General features: G+C 49.6%; 9 protein-coding genes across 11 annotated transcripts in view; 5 read left to right on the top strand and 4 right to left on the bottom strand.

Moving 5' to 3' along the window:
* The window catches only part of LOC117894579, a 92799-nt gene extending 91886 nt beyond the window's left edge, over positions 1-913 (bottom strand). The window contains exon 1 of the mRNA XM_034801721.1: positions 642-913. The gene's annotated coding sequence lies outside the window, so the exon portion shown is untranslated. The remainder of the gene's footprint in view (positions 1-641) is intronic.
* Positions 914-1230: 317 nt separating this feature from the next.
* LOC117894575 (serine protease 55) lies at positions 1231-3168 on the top strand. Its single transcript, XM_034801715.1, has 3 exons — positions 1231-2180; positions 2245-2420; positions 2479-3168. Exons 1-3 carry the CDS (start codon positions 1582-1584, stop codon positions 3138-3140), a joined length of 1437 nt encoding a protein of 478 aa, XP_034657606.1. The 5' UTR covers positions 1231-1581; the 3' UTR covers positions 3141-3168.
* LOC117893667 (brachyurin-like) lies at positions 3160-4189 on the bottom strand. Its single transcript, XM_034800357.1, has 3 exons — positions 3715-4189; positions 3551-3655; positions 3160-3491 (listed from the first exon to the last, which is right to left on the bottom strand). The coding sequence occupies exons 1-3, from the start codon at positions 4172-4174 to the stop codon at positions 3160-3162; spliced, it is 897 nt and encodes a 298-aa protein (XP_034656248.1). The 5' UTR covers positions 4175-4189.
* Positions 4190-4507: 318 nt separating this feature from the next.
* Positions 4508-5562, bottom strand: LOC117894584 (brachyurin). Its single transcript, XM_034801729.1, has 3 exons — positions 5083-5562; positions 4923-5021; positions 4508-4864 (listed from the first exon to the last, which is right to left on the bottom strand). The coding sequence occupies exons 1-3, from the start codon at positions 5537-5539 to the stop codon at positions 4551-4553; spliced, it is 870 nt and encodes a 289-aa protein (XP_034657620.1). The 5' UTR covers positions 5540-5562; the 3' UTR covers positions 4508-4550.
* Positions 5563-8196: 2634 nt separating this feature from the next.
* On the top strand, positions 8197-12351 carry LOC117894569 (organic cation transporter protein). Its single transcript, XM_034801704.1, has 3 exons — positions 8197-8817; positions 10514-10956; positions 11024-12351. The coding sequence occupies exons 1-3, from the start codon at positions 8438-8440 to the stop codon at positions 12169-12171; spliced, it is 1971 nt and encodes a 656-aa protein (XP_034657595.1). The 5' UTR covers positions 8197-8437; the 3' UTR covers positions 12172-12351.
* A 424-nt stretch (positions 12352-12775) lies between these two features.
* LOC117894576 lies at positions 12776-14216 on the top strand. The gene has a single exon (XM_034801717.1). It carries the CDS (start codon positions 12815-12817, stop codon positions 14135-14137), a length of 1323 nt encoding a protein of 440 aa, XP_034657608.1. The 5' UTR covers positions 12776-12814; the 3' UTR covers positions 14138-14216.
* LOC117894574 (T-cell activation inhibitor, mitochondrial) lies at positions 14048-15970 on the bottom strand. Of its 3 annotated transcripts, none has more exons than XM_034801714.1 (4): positions 15730-15970; positions 15237-15670; positions 14229-15172; positions 14048-14137 (listed from the first exon to the last, which is right to left on the bottom strand). In XM_034801714.1, exons 1-4 carry the CDS (start codon positions 15836-15838, stop codon positions 14134-14136), a joined length of 1491 nt encoding a protein of 496 aa, XP_034657605.1. In that variant the 5' UTR covers positions 15839-15970; the 3' UTR covers positions 14048-14133. The 3 variants fall into 3 exon arrangements, with proteins under 3 accessions (XP_034657605.1, XP_034657603.1, XP_034657604.1); XM_034801712.1 differs by having other exon boundaries at positions 14119-14143; XM_034801713.1 differs by lacking the exon at positions 14048-14137 and having other exon boundaries at positions 14171-15172; positions 15730-15969.
* Positions 15971-16015: 45 nt separating this feature from the next.
* Positions 16016-16577, top strand: LOC117894599 (U6 snRNA-associated Sm-like protein LSm5). Its single transcript, XM_034801748.1, has 3 exons — positions 16016-16171; positions 16249-16445; positions 16502-16577. The coding sequence occupies exons 1-3, from the start codon at positions 16123-16125 to the stop codon at positions 16529-16531; spliced, it is 276 nt and encodes a 91-aa protein (XP_034657639.1). The 5' UTR covers positions 16016-16122; the 3' UTR covers positions 16532-16577.
* Positions 16578-16803: 226 nt separating this feature from the next.
* LOC117894567 lies at positions 16804-22384 on the top strand. Its single transcript, XM_034801700.1, has 3 exons — positions 16804-17759; positions 19262-19627; positions 19686-22384. Exons 1-3 carry the CDS (start codon positions 17466-17468, stop codon positions 21693-21695), a joined length of 2670 nt encoding a protein of 889 aa, XP_034657591.1. The 5' UTR covers positions 16804-17465; the 3' UTR covers positions 21696-22384.
* The last annotated feature ends 140 nt before the right edge of the window (positions 22385-22524 follow it).

Raw genomic sequence — 22524 nt, 5'->3', positions numbered from 1 at the left:
TATGATGCAGGGGAGGTAGAGAAAGGGGGCGGGGTGCATAGCATGCATTTGCATAATCATTGTGTTGTTGGTGCTGCCGCCGCGGATTATGTTTTTTTAGCCTCATTACCGACGAATTCGATTCGAACATATCACCGAGACGATTTTGTTTATTTGGTTGGCTAGGCGCAGACCCAGACCGCAGTCAGTACCAGCAGTAATTTCCTAAATAGACAGACAACAGAAATACTTTCAACACCAAATTAAAGTTATTTCAGGCCGCCGCAGGCGGTGCACGAATTAATTTAATTAAAAATACATATTTTTAATGCTGCACTTCCATTTCCTGCTAAGAATTCTGCGCATGCCGCATGCAACTCCATCAATGAAAAACTGTTAATTTGTTTACCAGCCACACACAAAACAAATGGCAAGGAATGCGACAAAAAAAGCCAACGCCGGCAATAACCTTGAGATTGTCAGAAAGAGAGTCAAAGAAGCTGCACAGTGGGATGTGGGAACATGAACTGCTTTCCTACGCCCTCGAGGGTAAGCCACCGCTAAACAGGCACGTGTGCCCACTGTGCGGCGTGATGAAATGCGAGACGCCAAACAAAATGCAAAATTATAACTGTATCGTGCAATCTTATTGTTTCACTTACCGACAGCCTCTCTCCCTGTCCCTCTCTTGCGCACGCGTTTTTCTCAATGAAAGCAGATTCCCTCTCACTGCATAATGGCGATCAAGAGAGCAGAGCACTATATGCGTGATGTAATAGCACCAAAGCGGGCAGACTGTAACTCGAGTTACAGCTTCAAATACAGTTTAAATGGTAAAACCACTAAACAGCAGGCAAATGTTGTCTTTTCGGCCAAAAAAAAAACACAAACACAACACAACACACACTCACGCGAGCACACGCGGTTTTTTTGCGACTATGTGACCGACGAGCGACCGATCAAAAGGGAGCACAAACTTTGAATGAAAGGGGAAGAAGCAAATGAAGAGAAAGAATGCGATGCCCTGTGTGTGACTCTGTCAAACGGTAAAAGCGCAAGCGTGACCAATCATAGCTGCAGTGGAATGAAGTGAGAGTGAGATGAGAGCATATGCAGATTGACATGCAGCCGTCAAATTAAATGAAATTGATGCAACTGTAATACAATTGCGAGCACAAAATGAACGCTGCAGCGGAGGGGCGACGGGGCCGAATTAATGCAGCAAAATAGATGAAATAATTAAGGTGGTTCGAAGAAATCGCTGGCGAAAGAGTTTATAAAAATGCTGGTAAGCGGCGCGCGCCGCACCAGTACCTTACGAGACGTTCGTCGGTGTTCATGTCAGTGGCAAGTGTGGCAAGGTGGCAAGCAGTAAAGTAGTAGCATTAAAGTAGCAACCGAGATTATAAGCGCGTTGTCCAGCGTAACGGCTTTTCGAAACGGGAAGGCAGCGCAGTGACCGAGCGAGCGAGCGAGCGACTGAGCGACCGGACGTGGGGCGAGCGGGGCCAATCCAATGCATTAAAGGAGGAAGCAGTGCAAAAGTGCCACTAAATAAATCGCAATTAACAGTTAAATGCGTGCGCGAACAAAGCAACGCAAATGTTTACACAATCAGCAGGTGCCACCTCCTCCATTGTTGCCACACTAACGAATCGCATTCGGAGGCGATCCCCAAATCGGACCCACGCCAGGCCGCCGCACTCGGAAACGAAGCTGCTCACCTGGATTGCCCTGCTCTATGCCGCCGCCTCCACCTCCCTCGTCGGCGTGGCAGCGGCACTGGACTGGCAACAGGTTAAGCCAATGTATTTAGTGTCCATGTATCCGGGGCCGTTCGGCTTGTCGCAGTCAGCCTCCTCCACCTCCTCCTCCATCTCCTCGTCGATGGAGCAAGATGCGGAAATGAGCGCCAGCAACCTGGCTAGCCGCATCAATGGAAGAGGAAATGGGAACAGCGACGAGGATGTGGATGTAAGAGAGCCTTTGGTCCTGAATCTGGAGACCACACCGCTGCTGGAGAAGATGCTGCCGGAAGGGGCCATGGCCATGGATCGCATATTCGGCGGCAACGTGGGCAATCCGCACTGTTTCCCCTACCAGGTGGGCATGCTGCTGCAGCGTCCCAAGGGTCTCTACTGGTGCGGCGGCTCTCTGATCTCCGATCAGCATGTGCTGACAGCGGCGCATTGTGTGGACATGTAGGAGCGGTATGATAACTGCCACAGAACCCCACCCCCCTAACCGATTGTTTCCCCACGGCAGGGCCAAGCGAGCGCTCGTCTTTCTGGGCGCCAACGAGATCAAGAACGCCAAGGAGAAGGGCCAGGTGCGGCTGATGGTGCCCAGCAGTAATTTTCGCATATATCCCACCTGGAATCCCAGACGCTTGAAGGATGACATAGCCGTGGTCAAACTGCCCCACGCAGTCAGCTTTAATGGTAAAACGAAGAGTCGGGGAACCCTCTTTACAGAGGAATTGACTCTCTTTCCTTTCAGATCGCATTCATCCCATTCAGCTGCCCAAGCGGCACTACGAGTATCGCAACTTTAAGAACAAGCTGGGCATCGCCTCTGGCTGGGGACGCTATGCCACTGGTGTCCATGCCATCAGCAATGTCCTGCGTTATGTGCAGCTGGAGATCATCGATGGGCGGACGTGCAAGTCAAACTTTCCGCTGTCCTATCGCGGCACAAATATCTGCACCAGTGGCAGAAATTCACGCTCAACCTGCAACGGAGATTCCGGCGGTCCACTCGTGCTGCAGCGACGACAGTCCAAGAAGCGAGTGCTGGTGGGCATCACCTCCTTTGGCAGCATCTACGGCTGCGATCGTGGCTATCCGGCAGCCTTCACCAAGGTGGCCTCGTACCTGGACTGGATCAGCGACGAGACGGGCGTCAACGCCCATCAGGACACCACGGAGGCGATTTTCTTCGATAAGTATGTCAGGGACTATGGCAAGCCACGCCAGAGTCGAAGACTAGAACAGCGGCGGCAGCACGAAGATCAGCAGGAGGAGGATGATCAGCCCGATGAGCTGGATGTGCATCCCAGCTCCGACGAGGACATGTTCGATGATGTCAGCATGCGCACGCACGCCAAGCGGCAGCGTCCTCATCATAGACCCAAATCCGAATACGAGTTTTACTTCTTGTAATCCAAAATAAACATTTAATTTAAGACAATTCCGCATCCTTGTTGCCATAGTTGACGACGCCACTCCTGGCCTCGATCCAGTCCAGGAAGGAGGTGATGCGGGTGAACACACCCGGCCAACCCACCTCGCAGCCCACAGAAAGGCCAAAGGATGTGGCACCAATCAGCGTGTTGCTGCCATCAGCCAGCACCAAGGGACCACCAGAATCCCCGCTGCAAATGGACGTTCCACCGGTGGTCTTGATGCAGATGTGATTGTCGCTAATCATGCCAAAGTACCACAACTTGCAGCCGCTGTTGGACATGATTGGCACTTCAATGAACTGCAGAATGTCGGTGACAGCCGTGGCAGCTAATTGGAATGAAATTTGATTGAAAACTACCGTCCGGGAACTCCACGAAAGTACTCACAATCGCTGGTCAAGCCCCAGCCTGAGGCAATGGCACTCATGCCGCTGTAGTTCTCGTAGCTTAAGTCGGAAGATTTCACGGGCAGATTGGCAGGTTGAATGTGCTCTACAAGAGAAGAAGTAACTTAGCAGGAACTCCGGAGATTATAGATCTTTATAGCCCACCATTCAGTTCAATTGGCACTGGCAGCTTAATCAGCGAAATGTCATTGCTTAGGGTCGCTGGATTCCAATCCTCGTGCACGATCACGTACCGAGTTTGCACAAAGATGACCTGTTGGCCCTTCTCCTTGGCGTTGGTGTGGTCATGGGCTCCCAAATAAACATCCACACCGATGGTCAGACTATCCGTGCAATGAGCAGCGGTCACAATCCAACGATCGCTGATCAAGGTGCCACCGCACCAGGCAGCGCCTCCCTCGACGTACAGCAGGAGTCCCACTTGGTAGGGGAACTGATTGCGGCTGGCTAGGGTGCCTCCAGTGATGCGTTCCTTGGGAACACTGTGGCGACCAATCATAGGCACATCGGTATCGATATTCAGACTCCTGACGGACTGCCAATCCACGGCTTGGGTGCCAAGAACGGCGACCAGCAGCACAATCGATGCGCAAGCGAATTTCATTTTGATTACAACTAAATTTGTCGCCCCGAATCGGTTGGCTTTTATACTAAATCCACATTAGATTGACCATCTGCTGTGGTGCTGCCCACAGGCCAAGAATAAATCAATGTGATTTGCTATAGATTAAGTAAGGCGCGACTCTGATGCTACCAATCAACGATAAGGTTTGATAAGAAACGAGCGAACACAAGAACCAAGAAGAAGTGTGGTCAGAATGGGCTTATCATGGGCAAGATCTACCCGTTCGTAGTAAGCTTATCAAATATGACGAACGACTGAGAAGATTGTTGAATTGGAACTTTGATCTTTCTCAGATCATTGATAGATATTTCCTTTAACAAAAGAGAAACATTTATTTTGGAAGAGAATTCCGCCTCTAGTTGCCATAGTTGACAACGCCAGTGTTGGCCTCGATCCAGTCCAGGAAGGAGGTGATGCGGGTGAACACACCGGGCCAGCCCACCTCGCAGCCAAAAGCAATGCCAAAGGAGGTGGCACCGATCAGAGTGTTGCTGCCATCAGCCAACACCAAGGGGCCGCCGGAATCACCGCTGCAGATGGAAGTGCCACCAGTGGTCTTGATGCAAATGTTGGTGGAGCCGATCAGACCAAAGTACCAGGGCGAGCAGCCGCTGTTGTTCATGATTGGCACCTCAATGAACTGCAGAATGTCGGTGACAGCAGTGGCAGCTAAACCGAAGAAAGTGAAATTAAATAAGAGTGGAAATCAGACGAGGCGGCTACTCACAATCGCTGGTCAAGCCCCAGCCGGAAGCGATGGCTGTCTCGCCGCTGTAGTTGTTGTAGCTGTCGGCCTTGACCGGCAGTTTGGCGGGCTGAATGTGCTCTGCAAAAAGGAGAATCAGCTTAAGAAGGATCCGAGAGAACAGAGGAGTTCCGGGACGCACCATTCAACTCAATTGGCACTGGCAGCTTGATCAGGGAAATGTCGTTGGTGATGGTCTCGGCAATCCAGTTCTCGTGCACAATCACATTCTTCTTCTCCACAAAGACGATCTGCTGGCCGACCTCCTTGGCGTTGGTGCGGTCGTGGGTGCCCAGATAGACATCCACACCGGTGGTCAGACTATCCGTGCAGTGAGCAGCGGTCACAATCCACCGATCGCTGATCAAAGTGCCACCGCACCAGGCAGCTCCGCCCTGGACATACAGGAGTAGTCCCACCTGGTAGGGGAACTGGTTGCGTGTGGCAAGAGTGCCACCGGTGATGCGACCCGTGGGTGCACTGTGGCGGATCTTCGGGGCTTCGACCTCGATGTTCAGATTCTTCACGGACTGCCAATCCACGGCTTGGGCGCCGAGAACGGCGATCAGGAGCACAACCGAAGCGCAAGCGAATTTCATTTTGACTTCCACTAAAGTTTTCACCAGGAATCCGAAGGCTTTTATAGTGGATGTCTGCACCATGTGTGGATCATATTTCATCGACTATCTGTGGGTGTATTACCCAGTGCCTGGAATAAACCAGGTTAATTTATTACAGATTGATAATGGCGATGCTACCGATCGTTGATAAGCCTTTGCCTTACGATGAGCCGATAAGGAACGAGCCAGCGAGCGAAACTAGAAGTGTGAATTGATTTGGCCCAGAATGGATTTATATTGCCTTATCAGGGTCTGATTTTGCAGTTCGTAGTAAGCTTATCAATCAGAGCCATGGACGAGCCCACGACATGGAAAAATATTAAAAGAAACCCTTAAAGAACCTTTAAGAAATAAAAGATAGAACTTTTGCTTGATGGACTACTGCCTGGATCTATATCTTTATAAATACTATAATTAATAATCAAAACGAGCAGCTGTTCGTGCACTCATTTCAAGTATCACGTACTCCACAAGTAATGGACTTTCTATAAGTTCTAACATTTCAAATTCTTATCGCTGTGATAGCTGAGACCGCAGACATCAATTAGCAAGGGTGTGTGATTTAATTTTATAATTTATTGAGCACAAAACAATACGACGATGACATGGAATAGCTTTCCTATGTCGAATGAGCTTCCTGCCGACTCATTCGACTTGTGGCGTCATCAACATTCGCCATTCATTCCATTTATTCGCACCTCTGCGCCAGAGTCCGACGAATGCATCCAAGCCAAAACGTTTTACTTCCCCTCCATTTAATTAAGAGGCTAAGTATTTGGCCAAAAACACTTCCAAACTCATTAAAACGTATTACTTATGGAATGCCAAACAATAAAATTTAATATAAAATGCGCAGAAATAAAATGATAAAAGGGGGCGGCCAAAGCAAAAGCAGCAAAAACTGAACTAAGCAGAAAACATGAAGCAAAACGGAAATGGATTTAATACAATTTCTGTTTGTGTGTTTGTTTTGCAATTGAAGGTCGTATAAAAGTTAAAAGACGAAACCTTGCCACAGAGCAGAGAGCTATCCAGAGAACACTCCACAGACACAATATATTCATCTGTGGAAGGACAAGTTGATCCATTTAATTAGCTGCAGCTTTCTAAATGTGAAACAATCCAACAATGACACCTGCCAGACGCTTAAAAATATAATATTAAATTAACCATATGACACTATCTCGCTACAAATCTATAAATCTGTTTGCGTAGCCGTTCTATTAACTCCCCAACAACTGGCAATAGCTAGGTACATGTACTGCCAGCCAAAAGTCCTTGAAATTACTCCAAAACAAATCTAATTAAAAACATTAAATGCGTAACAGAAAAAATAAGATGAAATAAAAGTAGATAGATTCAAAGAAAATAAAATAACCGATGGAAAGTTGGCACTTTTTGGCATCGACGTTGGAAATACACTGGAATTTTGGGAGATAGAATCCAGATAGGTGCAAAATGTGAAAAACATGTCAACAGGTTTAGGCGGAAAATTCCTATAACATTTCTTTCAATTGTGAAATGATTTCGCTTCAATTTACATACCTATGCCACATCTTTAACACCTCCAATTGAGTTATCTTTGAACTCCCATTGATGCATGTGCCAAATCTCTAAGCAAATGTATGCAACGCACACAATCTTTGCCAGAGTATAATTCACACACAAAAAAACTAAATAAATGTAATTTATAAAGCAAGATTAAACTGGTTTAAAGCGGCGCAGCCAGCGGTCAAGAGAACAATATTTTGTTGTAATGAGAATTGCCAGAGATTTGATGTATCAGAATCAGGCTGCAACTTCATAATTAATAAGTAATATTGTAAATGAAGGCATGTGCCGCCGCCTCCACTCCAGAAGACAAATGTATCTCCATAATTGAACAGAGTACACAAAAATATAATGATAAAACAAAGCCACAGGCGCATAAACCCATCAAAATTATTAATTTTGAACAAATTAAGAGTTAAGCGAAATAATAAATAATATTCCTGAAACCTGTTGCGGGGTCATGTAGATCTTTGCTGAGAGTTGAATTGCCTCTTGTCTGGGCAATTTATGAATGGACACTGACGTGTGCATGGAACTGACTGACTGACTGAAACTCGTGCACGAATTGAACAAATAATCTTTGGCTAATTTCCTCAATAACGGAATGGTTGGAGCATGAATCACGAGCTTTATGCCGCCTGGCCTGCCTTTTGGGTTGTTATTAATAAAGTGCAGGTCCCAGACCCGACCCAGCTGGGCTCGGAGCACGAGCTGCACTCTTGATGGGTGCAGAGTGGAGTCATGCTTGGGCAGGGCTTAAAAATAAAAGCTAACAAAATGCCATCCATAAGATCGGCGATCATATCGCCTTGTTTTTTGGGGCTCGCCAGAGTCCACTCTCGCGAATCGTTAGTGTCCCTTGCCGATTCTTTTGATTCTGATTCTGATTCTGATTCCGATTCGAACCGGTTTGCCAGCTGTGTGAACCAAACGAAACAGCTGCTCGAAGCTAACTTTCGCCTGCCCGCTCGGCGGCTTCTTGTTCTGAGCAGCAGCAGCAAGTGCAGCAGGCAGGCAGCAGGCAGCGCGGAGCTGAGCTGAGCTGAGCAGAGTAGCTTGGAGCAGAGCAGAGGCGGAGCTTATATAAAAACGACACTTGGCGCGCGTGGCTCACTCAGTTGCAGAACAGAACCCGAAACAGAAACGAATTCGCGCGCGTGCGCCGTCAGCAACGGTTTCGTTTTCGATTTGAATTTTGAATTTTGATTTGGAACTATTTCGCATTTGTCGGTCTGCAAAAAAGTGAAGTTCTTCTAAGAACGCAAGGTTGCACAAATAATATATAAATATAAATTATACCCAAGTGTTATATAACTTACCGCAAACATGGAAGGCCAGGCCAAGCAAGCGTACTTTGTAAATGAAGCATTCAATCATGAGGAGCACCCACATGGCGACAATCTGCATCGACGGAAGAGCGGCGGCAACACCAAGGAACTGCAATTGGATTTGGGTCAACACAAGAAGGGTCAGGATGCGACTGGCAATGGTGTGGACACTGGCAATGGCTTACCCAGCATTGATTTCGATGATTTACTGCCGCTGATTGGGGAGTTTGGCCGTTACCAGAAGATCCTCTTCATCTGCATGATACCCTTCTCGTTCTTCGTGGCCTTTGTGTACTTCTCGCAGATATTTCTCACGCTGATACCCGAACAGCATTGGTGCCATGTGCCGGAGCTGGATGGCCTGGATGTGGAGGCCAGGTGAGTCAACAGCGTTTGGGTTTTCCCTCCATACAAATCTAGCACAAGCCAAGGCAACACTTTGGCCATTTGGTTTGGCTTCACGTAATCTGCGTAATAAATATTCAAATGGAAAAGTTGATTACTTAGCGAGCTACACAGAGGCAGCAATGCAGTGGCTAACAATTTATTCAAATCATTATAAGACACTTCTCTGTGTGTTCCCTCAATCCCCTGGCTAGCTTGCATTCTATTCCATCTGAATACCAGTTCCAATACCAACCGGAAATAATTCCATTGTGCGTAAATGGCAATCCATAGCTATGCGGTTCCGTTTCACTTTCACAAATAAAACACAAAGCAAAAAGCAGCAGGCACTTGATCGATCGATTACTACACAGACTCATACGAGTAAAAACTAACAAGCGATCCCCACAAGTGATCCCCAGCGATCACCTTGATATCGAAAGGCTAAGGCTAATACCGGTTTGGACACAGCCACGAACCAAACCCATTTGACCAAGACCAAAATCCGCACAATTCTAATAGACAAATTATAGACTAAAGTAAGAACAGAAAACAAAAAGTGTACAAAGTATTTGCAAGCGATCTTAAAACGATTTGAAAATTTAATGAAACGAAACGAATTTTCGAGTTCAAGTGTTCTGAACCAACAGCCAACCGGCCACAACAGTCAGTCTGTTGGTTAGACAGAGTCATTAATGCGTCCAGTCCAAGCTGAACGTTGGCTTAGAACGGCTGCCTGCCTGACCTTGGGCCATGATTGAGTTTTCCAGTCAATGCGACGGCTTAATAAGGCAAAGAACCTTACGAAAAAAATAAACGTTCGATCATCTGTATAATTGCTGGGTGGTCAGCTGCTCCTAGCAGAGTGAGTGTTTGCTTTAGCCCCCCCACACACACAGAGAGTTGGATAAGAGATACCCGTACTTACTAGTCAGCCAGTGGGCCGTCTAATTAGCGGTAGCTTAGCGTGAATATTGCGACAACGCAGCAGCAGCAGACTGAGTACGAGCATGGGTATCAGTCCCCGTACAAATACGAGTAGCAAACAGCCAACACGAAGACTAATGTTGTGTGGCGCAGCCGCAACGAGCTTATGATGTAGTAGAGTGGACTGGCGGTAAGCGAATGTTGAACACGCTTACACTGTTGCCAGAAAAACCAACCAGAAAAACACTTTCAAAGCTTAATGGATAGTTAATTGAACTTGTAGTTGAAGTAACTGATTCATAGCTAGTGGAGTTCTTAGCAAGGGGATCAACAGATAGGGGTTTAACAAATATAAGTTGAGGTTGGTTCCTCTCTCTCCGCAGTCCATTCTGCACTCCAAACACTCTTTAAATTCCACCTCAAATCAGAGCATTCTGCAGTTTCAAGTGTAACCAAAAACGTTTCGTATTGAAACCGCATTTATCAAGTACCCACTCAAGATCATGATAATTAAGTTGTCATACAGACACATGCATCATTTATGTGGCTTTGTGGCTGCGTGTGAGCCGTAGTTTACGCAGTGCAGAAAGCCGTGTTGTTGGCCATGGCTTAGAGTGTTACTGAGAACTCAGAAAACCCCAACCAGACGGAGACAATTCGACGGCGATTGACCCTGGAGATGTGTTAATTGCAACAGCCAAAACCTAACCGAAACTAAGCCTCTCCTCTACCCCCCTCTACCCGTTTCCGTTTCGTTCCACAGACTGGCGCTTTCTATACCCATGATGAATGGGGAATACAACAATTGTTACATGTACGACGTGAACTACACCGAAATTATGGCCCAGGGCAAGGTGATGGCCGATCCCAAGTGGCCGAGGGTCAAGTGTCGCCACGGCTGGTCCTACAACTACACGGAGATACCCTACTCCACGGTGGCCACCGAACAGAATTGGGTGTGCGATGATGCCGCCCTGCCCACCTATGCTCAGTCGATCTTCTTTCTGGGTGCCATTGTGGGTGGCCTGCTGTTTGGCTGGGTGGCGGATCGCTACGGGCGCATTCCAGCGCTGATTGGCACGAATCTGATTGGACTCTTCGCCGGCGTTGGCACTGCATTTTCGAACAGCTTTTGGGAGTTTGCCGCCATGCGTTTCTTTGTGGGTTTCGCCTTTGACAATTGCTTCACCATGATGTACATTTTGGGTGAGTTTTTCAAGCTGTCAGCTCAAGTGGATTTCCAACTAATTGAAGTCTGTTCTTGCCCTCACAGTCCTGGAGTATGTGGGTCCCAAGTATCGCACATTTGTGGCCAACATGTCCATTGCCATATTCTTCACGGGCGCCGCTTGCCTTCTCCCCTGGATTGCCTACTTTGTGGCCGACTGGAAACTGCTGGCAATCATCACCTCCGCGCCGCTGCTGCTGGTTGTCTTCACGCCGCTTATCGTGCCAGAGTCTGCGCGCTGGCTGGTCGCTCAGGGCAAGGTGGATAAAGCTATTTCGATACTCAAGAAGTTGGAGCGACGCAACGGCCGCCAGGTGCCCGAGCAGACGTATCAGCACTTTGCCGACAGCTGCCGCCGCATGCGGGAGCAGGAGGCACAGAATGGCAGCTACTCCGTTCTGGATTTGTTCAAATCCCCTCGCCTGCGACGCACCACGCTGCTGCTCATCGTCATCTGGATGGCCATCTCGTTGGTGTTCGATGGGCATGTGAGGAACGTTGGCTCCCTGGGCCTGGACATCTTCTTCACCTTCACGGTGGCTTGTTTCACGGAACTGCCGGCTGACACACTGCTCACTGTGACCCTGGATCGCTTTGGACGTCGCTGGTTGGCCTGTGGCTCCATGGTCGCCAGTGGTGTCTTCAGTCTGTTGGCCACCGTGGTGCCCGTGGGCGTCTACTCCGCCGCCTTGGCCATTATGGGTCGCTTCTTTGTCAATATCAGCTACAACATTGGACTGCAGTGGGCGGCCGAGGTGCTGCCGACAGTGGTGCGTGCCCAGGCGGTGGCCTTCATCCACATCATGGGCTATGTGGCCAGCATCATTGCACCGTTCGTCGTGTACTTAGCCAACATTTCCCCAGCTCTGCCGCTGATCATTCTGGGTCTGCTGGGCATCGTTGGCGGTTTGTTGTCGCTGCTGCTGCCGGAGACGCTTAATCACGATCTGCCGCAGACCCTCAGCGATGGAGAGGAGTTTGGTCGGGGTCAGAGCATTTGGGACTTCCCCTGCCTGGCCAAGCAGGTGGACGAGGACGAAGATTCGCGCAGAAACACCGATGTGGAGGTTCGTTCTCAGGCCTTTGTGCGAGGCACACAAACAGGAGCCTCCCTCTCTGCCTCTACGGGTGGAGAGCTGCGCTCCAGCATATTGCGCAGATCGGTAAAGTCGCGAAACTCCACGAAGCTCTAGAGGATCAGATCAGTCAGACCCTTAGCTCTTAGGTAGTCAAACAACTCAAACAACTGTAGCCTTGCCTTGCATTTTTAGCATCAAATAGCCTCTAAGCGTCTTTGTAGACTTTTGTGATACTAGAAATAAGAAATTTCATGCGCCTCCTGAACTAAAAATCAAAAATAAATAACGAAAATATCTCAATAGTAGTGCTGCCATCTAGTGGGGAAAACGTGAACTACTGGTGCCGCTGCTATGCCGTGTGCTACCATCTAGTGGAAATCACTTGAACTATAGAAGAGTGAACTTCGCTGCTGTTTCGACAGGTGGCGCTGCTGACATGTATCGAATTACCTGCATTCTACATGCACTGCACATTAATTTCTGTAAATCCACAAAAAATTCCACTTTCTGTTTGTTTTTGAAATTGGTTCACTGTGCCGGGTCGTTTTATGATGAGACTGGAGATTTGCGGGGTGCAAAAGGCAATTAAACATTGTATACCTTCGCTGATATTATCGGCACACGGGTCAACACCTAGATCCCCGTACAAACACCGGATGAAACGAACTACAAATACAAATAGAAGCCGACGAGCGACCCCCGGACTCACCTATAAAACCATTGGCATGGGAGCCAACTCCGAACAGTTGGGGACGCTATGGCAGTCTGCGTTTGGTTACTTTTGGTCCTGGCACTGAGCGCCTCACTGGAATCCGGCAGCAGCTACTCGAACAACAGCAGCAAACTGTTGGCAGTCCTGAATGCATCCGCTCCTGCAAGCGAAGTGCTCTTCCACATCGACGTGTGGACTGGCGAAGCAGACGTGGCAGGAGCATTGAGAGGTCCCGCTGCCAGCAACCTAGAGTCTGTGATCCGCTCTGAGGTGAGCGGCGACTGGAAGCGTGGCCAGGTGGTGCTTCAATTGGCGAATCAAGCGCGAACGCCGGAGCTGAAGCGTGCCATCTACACGGGACTCTGGAAGGAGTTGCAGCAGACCAAACAGATCTACGATCCGCTCAAGATCTTTGACTTTTACGATCAACTCGCGCTCAATTCGGATGTGCCGCCAGCACTGCTGGAGCTGGTCCATCGAGCATTTATCTCACGCAGCGCGCAGCTGATGGAAGCTCCTTTCCACACGAACAGTCGCACGGCTACATTCCCGCTGGTCGACTCGCTGCTGCATCGTTTGACTTTCAGCGCCTTGGACTATCTGCGTGACATCCTGGAGGCGCTCTACGACGCGGTGCTGGCCCTGGAGACGCCTTTGAGTGTGGTCGAGCGTCTGGGCAACTTCACGGGCAGCCTCACGCAGCTGGCTCTGGCCAACCTCCAGTTGCTGCAGCGTGAAGAGCTCACGAGGGAGGATGCCTCAGCCGAAGTCTTGGACCTGGCCATGCAGGACAATCTGCGACGGCTGCTGGAGCAGCCCAACTTTGAGCAGGAAGTGGACGCATCGCTGCGACAGCAGATCTATGCTCAGCTTCCAATGGATGAGCAGCTGCTGTACACCGCGCGCAAGGTGTGCATCCGCAACGTGACGGACAGCAATGCCTACATCTACGAGTGCCCGCAGACGTATCTGATCTGCAGCAATGCGCGGGATCCCAAGAAGGCGGCGTACTATGTGCAGCGTGGCCACAGCCTCAACGACAGTCGACCGCAGTTTGCCTTCTACAGCGCCTTCTGGCGTAATCGATACATCCTGATGGAGCCATCGCCGCTGGCAGCCAGCAATGCAACGAATGCGATTACCAAGAACGTCTACAGCCGAGCCAACATCAGCTGGTGGCGTGTGGTGTATCGGAATGGTGGAGTTTCCTTCTACGATGCAGCAACCGAGAACTCCGTGCTGTGCGGCGGTGATCCCATCCACTTTGATGGCTTGGAGCGGCACGTCTACACACGCAAGGCATCGGAGTTTGCAGCCCATCGAGCGGAGTGCACCTGGAGCGTCGAGGATTGCAGCGATGCCGCCTAGCTGTAGATGGAGAGGGAGAAATCACACCCTCAATAATTATTTCTATGTTTATTTGTCAATAAAAAGGCACAGGAAAATGAAAGCGGTCTACCTCTGCATAAAGTCCCAGGGTATGCACACAACGCCATCGGTTAGCACGGAGTAGTAGTTCGTTATGTGCAGCTTCACCTGTTGCAAATGCGGCAGCTGCATCTGGGACAGTTCCCGCAGGGCCACAATCATCTTGTCGGGCGTGACGGCATCGTCTTTGGTGAGCGTTTGCAGCTGCAGCTGCCTCATGCACTCGTCCATGAGCTGCTGCTCGATGTGTTTGTCCTCGGCGTACTTGTTCATAAGCTCACGCGAAGATTGCATATTCTGGCTGATGAAGTCCACCAGTATGAGGCCCGGACAGGTGGCCGGTGTGATGAATTGACCCGTGGGACTGACCATCAGTGGACCCGCCTCTGATTCCACGACAATAGTGAATTCGTGCAGCGTTTCTGGCCAGTTCTTTGGGTACTTCTGCTTGCCCAAATAGTCGCCCAGCGATGTAGTGACTTTCATGAGGTAGTTGGCATAGCCGCGGGCCTGCTGCTTTGGCATGAACTTGCGTCGTCCAATCTGAATGCCGCGCAGCACCTGCGAGAGGGTCTGCTCGTAGATGGGCACCACCTTGAGGTATGTGTCGTGATGCGGAATGTTCTTGATGAAGTCAATCCAATTGTTCAGCACATCCCCGGTAAACAGCATGACATGTCCCTCCAGGCTGATGCCCGTGAAGGGCGCAAAGACCACAATGCGATCCCGCAGCGGCGCCATCTCCGCCAGGTGGGTGTTGGCCAGACGCTCCAGCGTCTTCAGGCAGCCGCGATAGTGCTCGATGTTCCAGCCGCATTCGTAGCGTGCATCTCGCAGCTTCAGCTTCTCCACCAGCACCTTTTGCAGCTTGTTAATCTCCGCCTGCAAATCGGCCGTTTCCTTGGCCCGCTGCTTGGCCTTGTCCGCGTTCTCCTCCAGCCAGGTGGTCAGTACAGGACGCATGCTTGCCCGCTCCTGTTGGGTTAAAAGGGGAGGATCAACATTAATCGAGTAGGGAGGAGGCAAAGTCTACACTCACATTCCTCGCTTGGGATTCGAACTCGGAGAACTCCTTGTCGTAGTGGTAGTCCTGGCCCGGCTTGTAGGCCATGCTCGTTTCCGAGCTCTTTGGTGGTTCCGGCTGTGCCCTTATGGTCCGCACATAATCCGTTGACAGATTGCACGACTCCAGCAGGCTCTGGATGAATGTCTTTGGATCCCGGGTGCTCTGCCAGTCTGTGCGGATCTGAATTAGCCTGAAGGAGTCCCGCTTGTCGGCGTCCGCACTGGCGCGCACATAGAACTTGAGCACTTGGCCATCGGCACTCCGTTGCGGCCGGCGCTCATACAAAGATTCGAGATGTTCGCTCAGCAATTTCAGCGAGTTTTCGTTGGTGTTTCGCTGCTCGGGATGCTGCGCAAAGAAGTCCGGATGTACGGCAAAGTAGAACGGTCGTAGGGCAGTTGTCAAGTCTGCATAATACAGAAAACATTAGAAATCAATTCTGTAAACAAATTTAAATGAAAATAACCTTGATTCAACGACCGCCGCAGCGACATCCATTGCCATTGCCTTGAACTTGACGCCAGAATCTTCAGTTTGGCAGCTTGTCCCACGCCCAGGGCCAGTGACACGGACATTATGTAAGCGGTGAGCAGCAGGGAACCTGCCCGTAATTCCAGCACACCAGCATATAGCGTGGTGCTTGCTATTTACACAATTTTTGAGTTATGATATTATTTATGTTAAATCATACGTTCAGTGTTGGGCAATAATACGATGATGATATCGATGCATCAGCTGACAACAGTTTTCTATCGATTATTCACAGTGCAACCGCCGATAGTATCACAGTTATCTGCACAGCATTTTCTAACAAAATATTTTAATAATTTAAGTAAATTATTAACTTAACTAAATCAAAATGACTGCCGTACCGCCGCCTGCAAACATTGCTACACTGATGCCACTGGGTATGTGATTAATAAACGCCCCCTTACCTGTCTCGTGGCTACAGCGTCCTCGCCGGCTTCACCTTGTTTTTCCACAGAGTTGGTGGACAAATGCATTGGCTCCCGCATCCATATTATCATGAAGAACGACAAGGAGATGGTTGGCACTTTATTGGGCTTTGATGACTTTGTGAACATGCTGCTGGACGATGTGACGGAGTACGAGAATACGCCAGACGGTCGCCGCATCACCAAATTGGATCAGATTCTGTTGAATGGCAACAACATAACAATGGTGAGTAGTACTTCTGTCGCGTATGAGTTTAGTCATTTCAGTGATTCTCATTGCAGTTGGTACCCGGAGGCGAGCTGGCGGAGTAGCAAATATTCCATTTATAAGCATAAATTGTACTTTTGTAAAATAACACAAAAAAATCAAGACTTTTTCATGTGCATGTGTGGCGCTTACAGAGGTATGTTAAGAGTTCACATTCAGATGGCCAGTCGGTGCATGTTAGGCGCAAGTTCACAGAGGCATGTTAAGGTGGCGCTGGAATTTAAATGAGAAGAAATTGATGAATAATGGAAATAGTTATTTCTAGTTACTACTTTCTAATTCTTTGTGGATTATGTATATGGTTTTAATCTATATCAATTAAGCATTTAATTTTTAGGAATCATAACTTTACAGTTATCAATGCGTGTGCATTGCTGGCGCATGCGCTTTACCATTTTGAGCATAACTTCTGCTGGCAGTCAACATGTGCCATAAATATTAACGTCTTTCCTATGGCTGAAAAGCTTGTTTAGCGGGTGCAATGCGCCGCTCTCCCGCCTTCCGCTCTTGACGCAGTCGACGGCGATATAACATAACGTTCAGAACGGCACCAAACTTCAACGGAAGTAGAACAAACCAAGCGGAAACAGAACCACACGGCAACTGCACGGCACGGCACGGGCACCGCTACGCTTCGCACGAATATGGAAAAGTTGTTCATCAACAAATACCACTGATAAAGGTAGTTTTTGTTCAGGGCAAACTTTTGTGAATTGGAATGACTAATTATAATTGTAAGCGACCGAAACTCGTGTGGGCCTAGGCATTACTCTCTCTCTGGGGTCGGTCGCTCGCTCGGTCGGTCGGTCGGTCGGTCAGTGAAAAAGTGAATTTTTCTCGTCATCGTCGTCGGTGTTTCGCTTTCGGTATCTGTATCCATTGTCGTCTAGCAGCAGATTTGCTGCGTGGGCATTTGAATAGCTACTCCAGAATGGGCTCCCAATAATTATGACTGCGTGAAGAAATCAATAGACAACAATGGCCAGCAAGCCCATGAGCACCAGCTGCCAGAGCATTGCAACGGCGGCCAGTAGTGCCGCCACCACAGCAGCCGCCGTCTCCATCTCAGCCTCGAATGCCACCTCCGTGGGCTCACTCATAGCCGCCGCCTGTCAGCAACAGCAGCAGCAGCATCATCACCACGAGAACCAGCAGTCGCAGCACCAGTCACATCAGCCATCATCGCACTATGTCAATGGCACTGGCAGCCTGGGTCGCCTCAAGTTCCACAAGAGTCTCGATGCCAGCGATGAGGAGATCGAGTATGCGCAGGTATGTCCAAGTGGCAGACATTTCTAATCCAATTGAAATGTCCATGTGTGTCCGTCCGTCCGTCCGTTCGTTCGTCCCCTTATTGAGTCATAATGCGACAAGGTCCTGTGCAGCGTTGCCTCAATTGAAATTGTCTTGTGTGTGCGGATGCGGATGCGGGTGGGTGTATGGGCCAGGGTATGGATACTGGGTTCAAGTGGGTGGTTGGATTTTACTTCTTTTGGTGGTGGGTTTGTCCTGCTCCTGCCCATTGCATTGCTCGCTGCGGGAGGTTGGGGCGCCCAGCCGCCCTCTCAGCTGTTTAACCTTTGGGTGGTTCACTCTCTCATCGTTATGCATAGTTTACGCTTCAGCAAACCGCGCGACGGTATCGGCGGCGGCGTCTTCGATCAAGTGTTAATAATTCAATGCCCCGGAAATTGTCATATATACGAGTACTCATACAACACACACACACATAAAGAACCCAACCAGCGATGAAGCAGCGGCAGGCCGTGACTTTGGCCAAGGCAATTAGGGAGCACAAAAATTAACCAGTTGGGGTTAACATATTGGAAAAAATCACTTAGGCAGGGGAATCAAGTTGGGTTTGAGTCATGGCAACCACAAAAACTAAACTGAAATCTTTTGTATGAAATTATGAGAGTTTTTATAAGGAAATTACCCCCAGTCGTACTTAAACTTATAGGAATACTTTAAGTCTTTGTCCAATACCCCATTTAGTAACAAAGACCAACTATTGCTATGGGGCATTGCTTTAAAGTTCTAAATTTCCCTCCCCAATTAAATCACTTAATTCTTTTAATGGCAATTTGTGTGTAGATATAATCAAAAGACTTTTGATTACTGTTTCCACTTTTAATAAAATGTTGTAGAAATATTTATATCCATGTAATTCCCACACAGTATGCCCCGCAGGAGTTCTGGCATGAAGCGGGGTGGCCAAAGCCTTTTCAGTCCAGTTATTACGGTTCGCACAATGGTACCGTTAATGAAAGCGCACTGGCGCTGCTCTATCTATGTATTTGTATCTGTGGCTGTAGCTGTGCTGCGTCTCTGTGTTTGTGTGAAATTTGTTTGGTTTTCTTTTCCCTTTCTCCGCTTCCGCCGTAACGGATAGGATATAGGATGGGATAGAGGTTGGTACGGGGGAGTGGAGCGGTGCCCAGTGAAAGTGTTGCCTGCTGCCGGGGGGTGCCTGCTGCCTTCATCGTGTATTCATGGAAATGTTTTCAATAAAAGCAGGAAGAACCAGCAACAGGGGGGAGTGTGGGGTGTGGGGTTGGAATAGGTTTAGATACCTTTGAGCAAACACCACATTTTTATGGTCTGGCCGCACCTGGCGGCCATTTGGTGTGCCACATTGCACAGGCACCGGCAAAGCTATAGACCAGCCCAGACCGGAGTGTAAATAACCGGAAGTGCTGCGGAATAGTTGAGCATTCACAAGAGGCAACTTTCACCCACTAATCAACACTTAATCCCCACCTCGTCCCATCTAGCTCTCACAGTCCACCCACATACTGGGCCGCCACAAGTCGGAGCGTTTTCTGGCCTCCTCCAAGCCGGACGAGGATCGTCGCCGTCGCACCATCATTGTGGAGAAGAAGAACGATTCGTATGGCTTCACGCTGCAGAGCTATGGCATACACTACAAGCGGGATGAGGAGCTGGAAATGATCACCTACGTGGACTATGTGGAGTACGGTGGGCCGGCCTACAGATCTGGCATGCGAGAGGGCGACGTGATACTCTCCATCAATGGCAGGGACATGGAGAAGGCCGATCACAAGACCATTGTGGAGTTCATCAAGCAGTGCGACACGCGAATGCGAATGGTGGTGCTCTTTGAGGATTGTGTGAGAAAGGTGAGTAGCAAATGGAATCTCTGTAGCGTATCCCCCACTCAATGGTGTCCTTTTCTAGGTGGATCTCCACATGCGTTACATCCAGCTGCAAAGCATGCTGCAGCACAAAATGAACGAACTGGAGCGGGTGCATCTGAGGGAGCGAGAGCTGCTCGAGGGCAAGTGGAAGACTCACAGTTTGCCGGCGAGGAAGAAGGCCAATGCCAATACATCGCCCAGCGATGGTGAAGGCGTCTCCCCCACTGAGGTGGCGGCCGAAGCGGGCTTCTATCGCCCTGCCCTGTCCACCGAGGATGTAGGGAATATAGCGGCACGCCAGCAGGCAGCGGGTGGTGGAGCGATCATACCGCCACCGGCTCAGTTTATGCTCACGTATCACTATCTGGATCCCACATATCGCTACGTGCTGCGGCCCACGCATGGCAGCTCCGAGGACTACATCGATGGCCTGGGCCTGCAGCGCAGCAGCAGCGACCATCAGCCGACGGCCCAGCGCTTCCTGCTGCATCGCACCGAGTCCGTGGACACGAATACGATCAGTCAGCCCACCACCACAGCTGCGACTCAGTACCACAGCACCAGCAGCGGTGGGGCCACAGTGAAGCCTCCGGCTCCGCCGCCACGAACCTGCGAGAAGCACAAGCCACCAGCCAAGCCGCCCAAGGCGGAGAAGGAGAAGTCCGCCTCGGGCAAGCACTACCATGTGGGGCACTCGTGCAATCCCTGCCTGGGGCACTTTCGCTGGAAATCAACGGAGAAGACAGCCCTGCCGGCCGGGGATAATGTCAGTCTCGATGCCTACGATCTGGCCAGTCCCTGCTGCGACACGCAGTGTGTGCCCAGTCGACGCCGCCATCGCCAGCACAAGGAGCACACCCACAAGCACAAGCATCGCGAGCGGGAACGCGAGAGAGTGGAGAGCAAGGAGCAGCGTACTCGACCCAAGTCCCAGTCACATGCCTCGCCCAGTGCCAATGGGGGAGGAGGTGTAGCACAGGGACACCACCACCATCATCATCATCACCATCACAGTCGTGAGCAGCAGCAGCAGCAGCAGCAGCAAGTGTTGCAACAGCAACAACAGCCCGTGCCGCATCATCATCACTACCATCATCCACAGCAGGGACAGACTACTCCAACACCCTGCCATGCCAACTCTCAGTCGGGCAGCACACGTTCCCGCTACTTTGATCTGGCCTCTGGCCTGGCCAGCCACTGTAGCCTCCACTCCTGCACTTCCAGCGATTTTGCGCCCGCAGACTCGGCCTCCTACACCACCTCCATCAGCACGGATACGCTGTTCTGGGATCCCAAGAGCGAAACGGGACAGTCGCGACAGCATTCCACCAAGTCTCGGCAATCCTACGAGCAGCCGCACCACCAACAACAGCAGCAACCCACACAGCAACCACAACTGCAGCAGCAACAGCAACAACATTCACATCAGCAGCCCCAGCCCCACCAGGTGCCACACCATCATCATCATCACCATCCTGGCTATCACCAGCGCTACCATGTGACGGCCACACAGGTGCAGCCATCGCAGATCTACCCCAACACCATTGCCTACGTGCAGAAGCCCAAGTCCTGGGACAATCTGGCCACCAAGGCAGCGGCGGCGGGTAACTATGGCTTTGGCTATGGCTATCTGGACACGGTGGCCGTGAAGCCGCCGGTGAAGCTGCAAATCGCACAGCAGCGTCACTCCATGCCGCGTCGCAATCCCTACGGACGCTTCTCCACCTACGGCGATGTGGAGAACTATGCCCCGCCGCCCACGGAATTTGTGGGAGAGCTGACGACCACCACAACAACAACGATTACGGCCAAGTCCACGGAGGAGCTGCTGGCCGCCTGCGACTGCCTGTCGCCGCAGCAACAGGCGGCACTCAAGGCCGCACAATATCAGCTGAGCCAAAACCAGAAGCTGACCCACCAGAACTCCTGTCAAATGGGCTACTACTCGCATCTGCCACGACCCACAACAGATGTGGGCACCTCCACCGGTCAACAGGTGCACAATGGGGCGGGGGATGTGTCCACGGTGTCGGAGGCAACGCGTTTGTAAGGCACTTCTAACAATACTCTCGGTGATCTATCCAAGAACCGTCTAAAGAATACACCCAAAGAGGTGTTTCCACATCGAAATCATTAGAAATGGTAAACAAGCCAAATTTTTAAACACAGAATCAATATTGTATAACCAAACTATAAGAAGTGTGTGCATACAGTGAGTCTCATAACTGTATCAGAGTCTGGACTTGGTTCCCCACATGACAATACCGATAAGGGAATGCAAGATCGTACCAGCAGTACATTCAAAGTAAAAACGAGGATCCCCCCAAGCCTGTCCAGCTGTCTTACAGTTGTGAAACCCACTCTATACAGACATACAACTAGAACGAAGACGCATTGACGTTTTGGATTTATTGAAAGACTGAAGCTATGCGCATATTCCCAATGAGAGATAAATCTGGCGTCTTATAATGATAGTTAGTTGATGATTATTATGCATATATATATTATATATATAGTGTATCCGTAATTGCCATATAATATGGTTACCTATCATGCATCTAAATATGTGTAGCTATTGTTTTATCGATCATATATAAATACTGTGTAACCAGCAGAAACAATGTAATTTATTTCATTGTGATACGAGTGAATAGGGGCAAGGCACTAAAAACCGCAACAATTTTAGTCGCAATTTTATCAATCAAATGGATAAACCAAAAATCTCAAAACCAAAACGCTTTTATGTAATGCAAAATGCAAAATACAACAATGTAAAATGTAAATGTTAATGTACTTAAATGTAATGCAAAATAAAACTTAAACAAATGTGTGTTCCACGTAGTGTAAATTCGAAAAAGGGATGTTATTTCAAATTACAT

The sequence above is a fragment of the Drosophila subobscura genome, chromosome J, assembly GCF_008121235.1.
Source record: "Drosophila subobscura isolate 14011-0131.10 chromosome J, UCBerk_Dsub_1.0, whole genome shotgun sequence".
In the NCBI taxonomy this organism is placed as follows: domain Eukaryota; kingdom Metazoa; phylum Arthropoda; class Insecta; order Diptera; family Drosophilidae; genus Drosophila; species Drosophila subobscura.
Note: the sequence above shows the minus strand (reverse complement) of the source record. Positions and strands in the feature narration are given on the sequence as shown.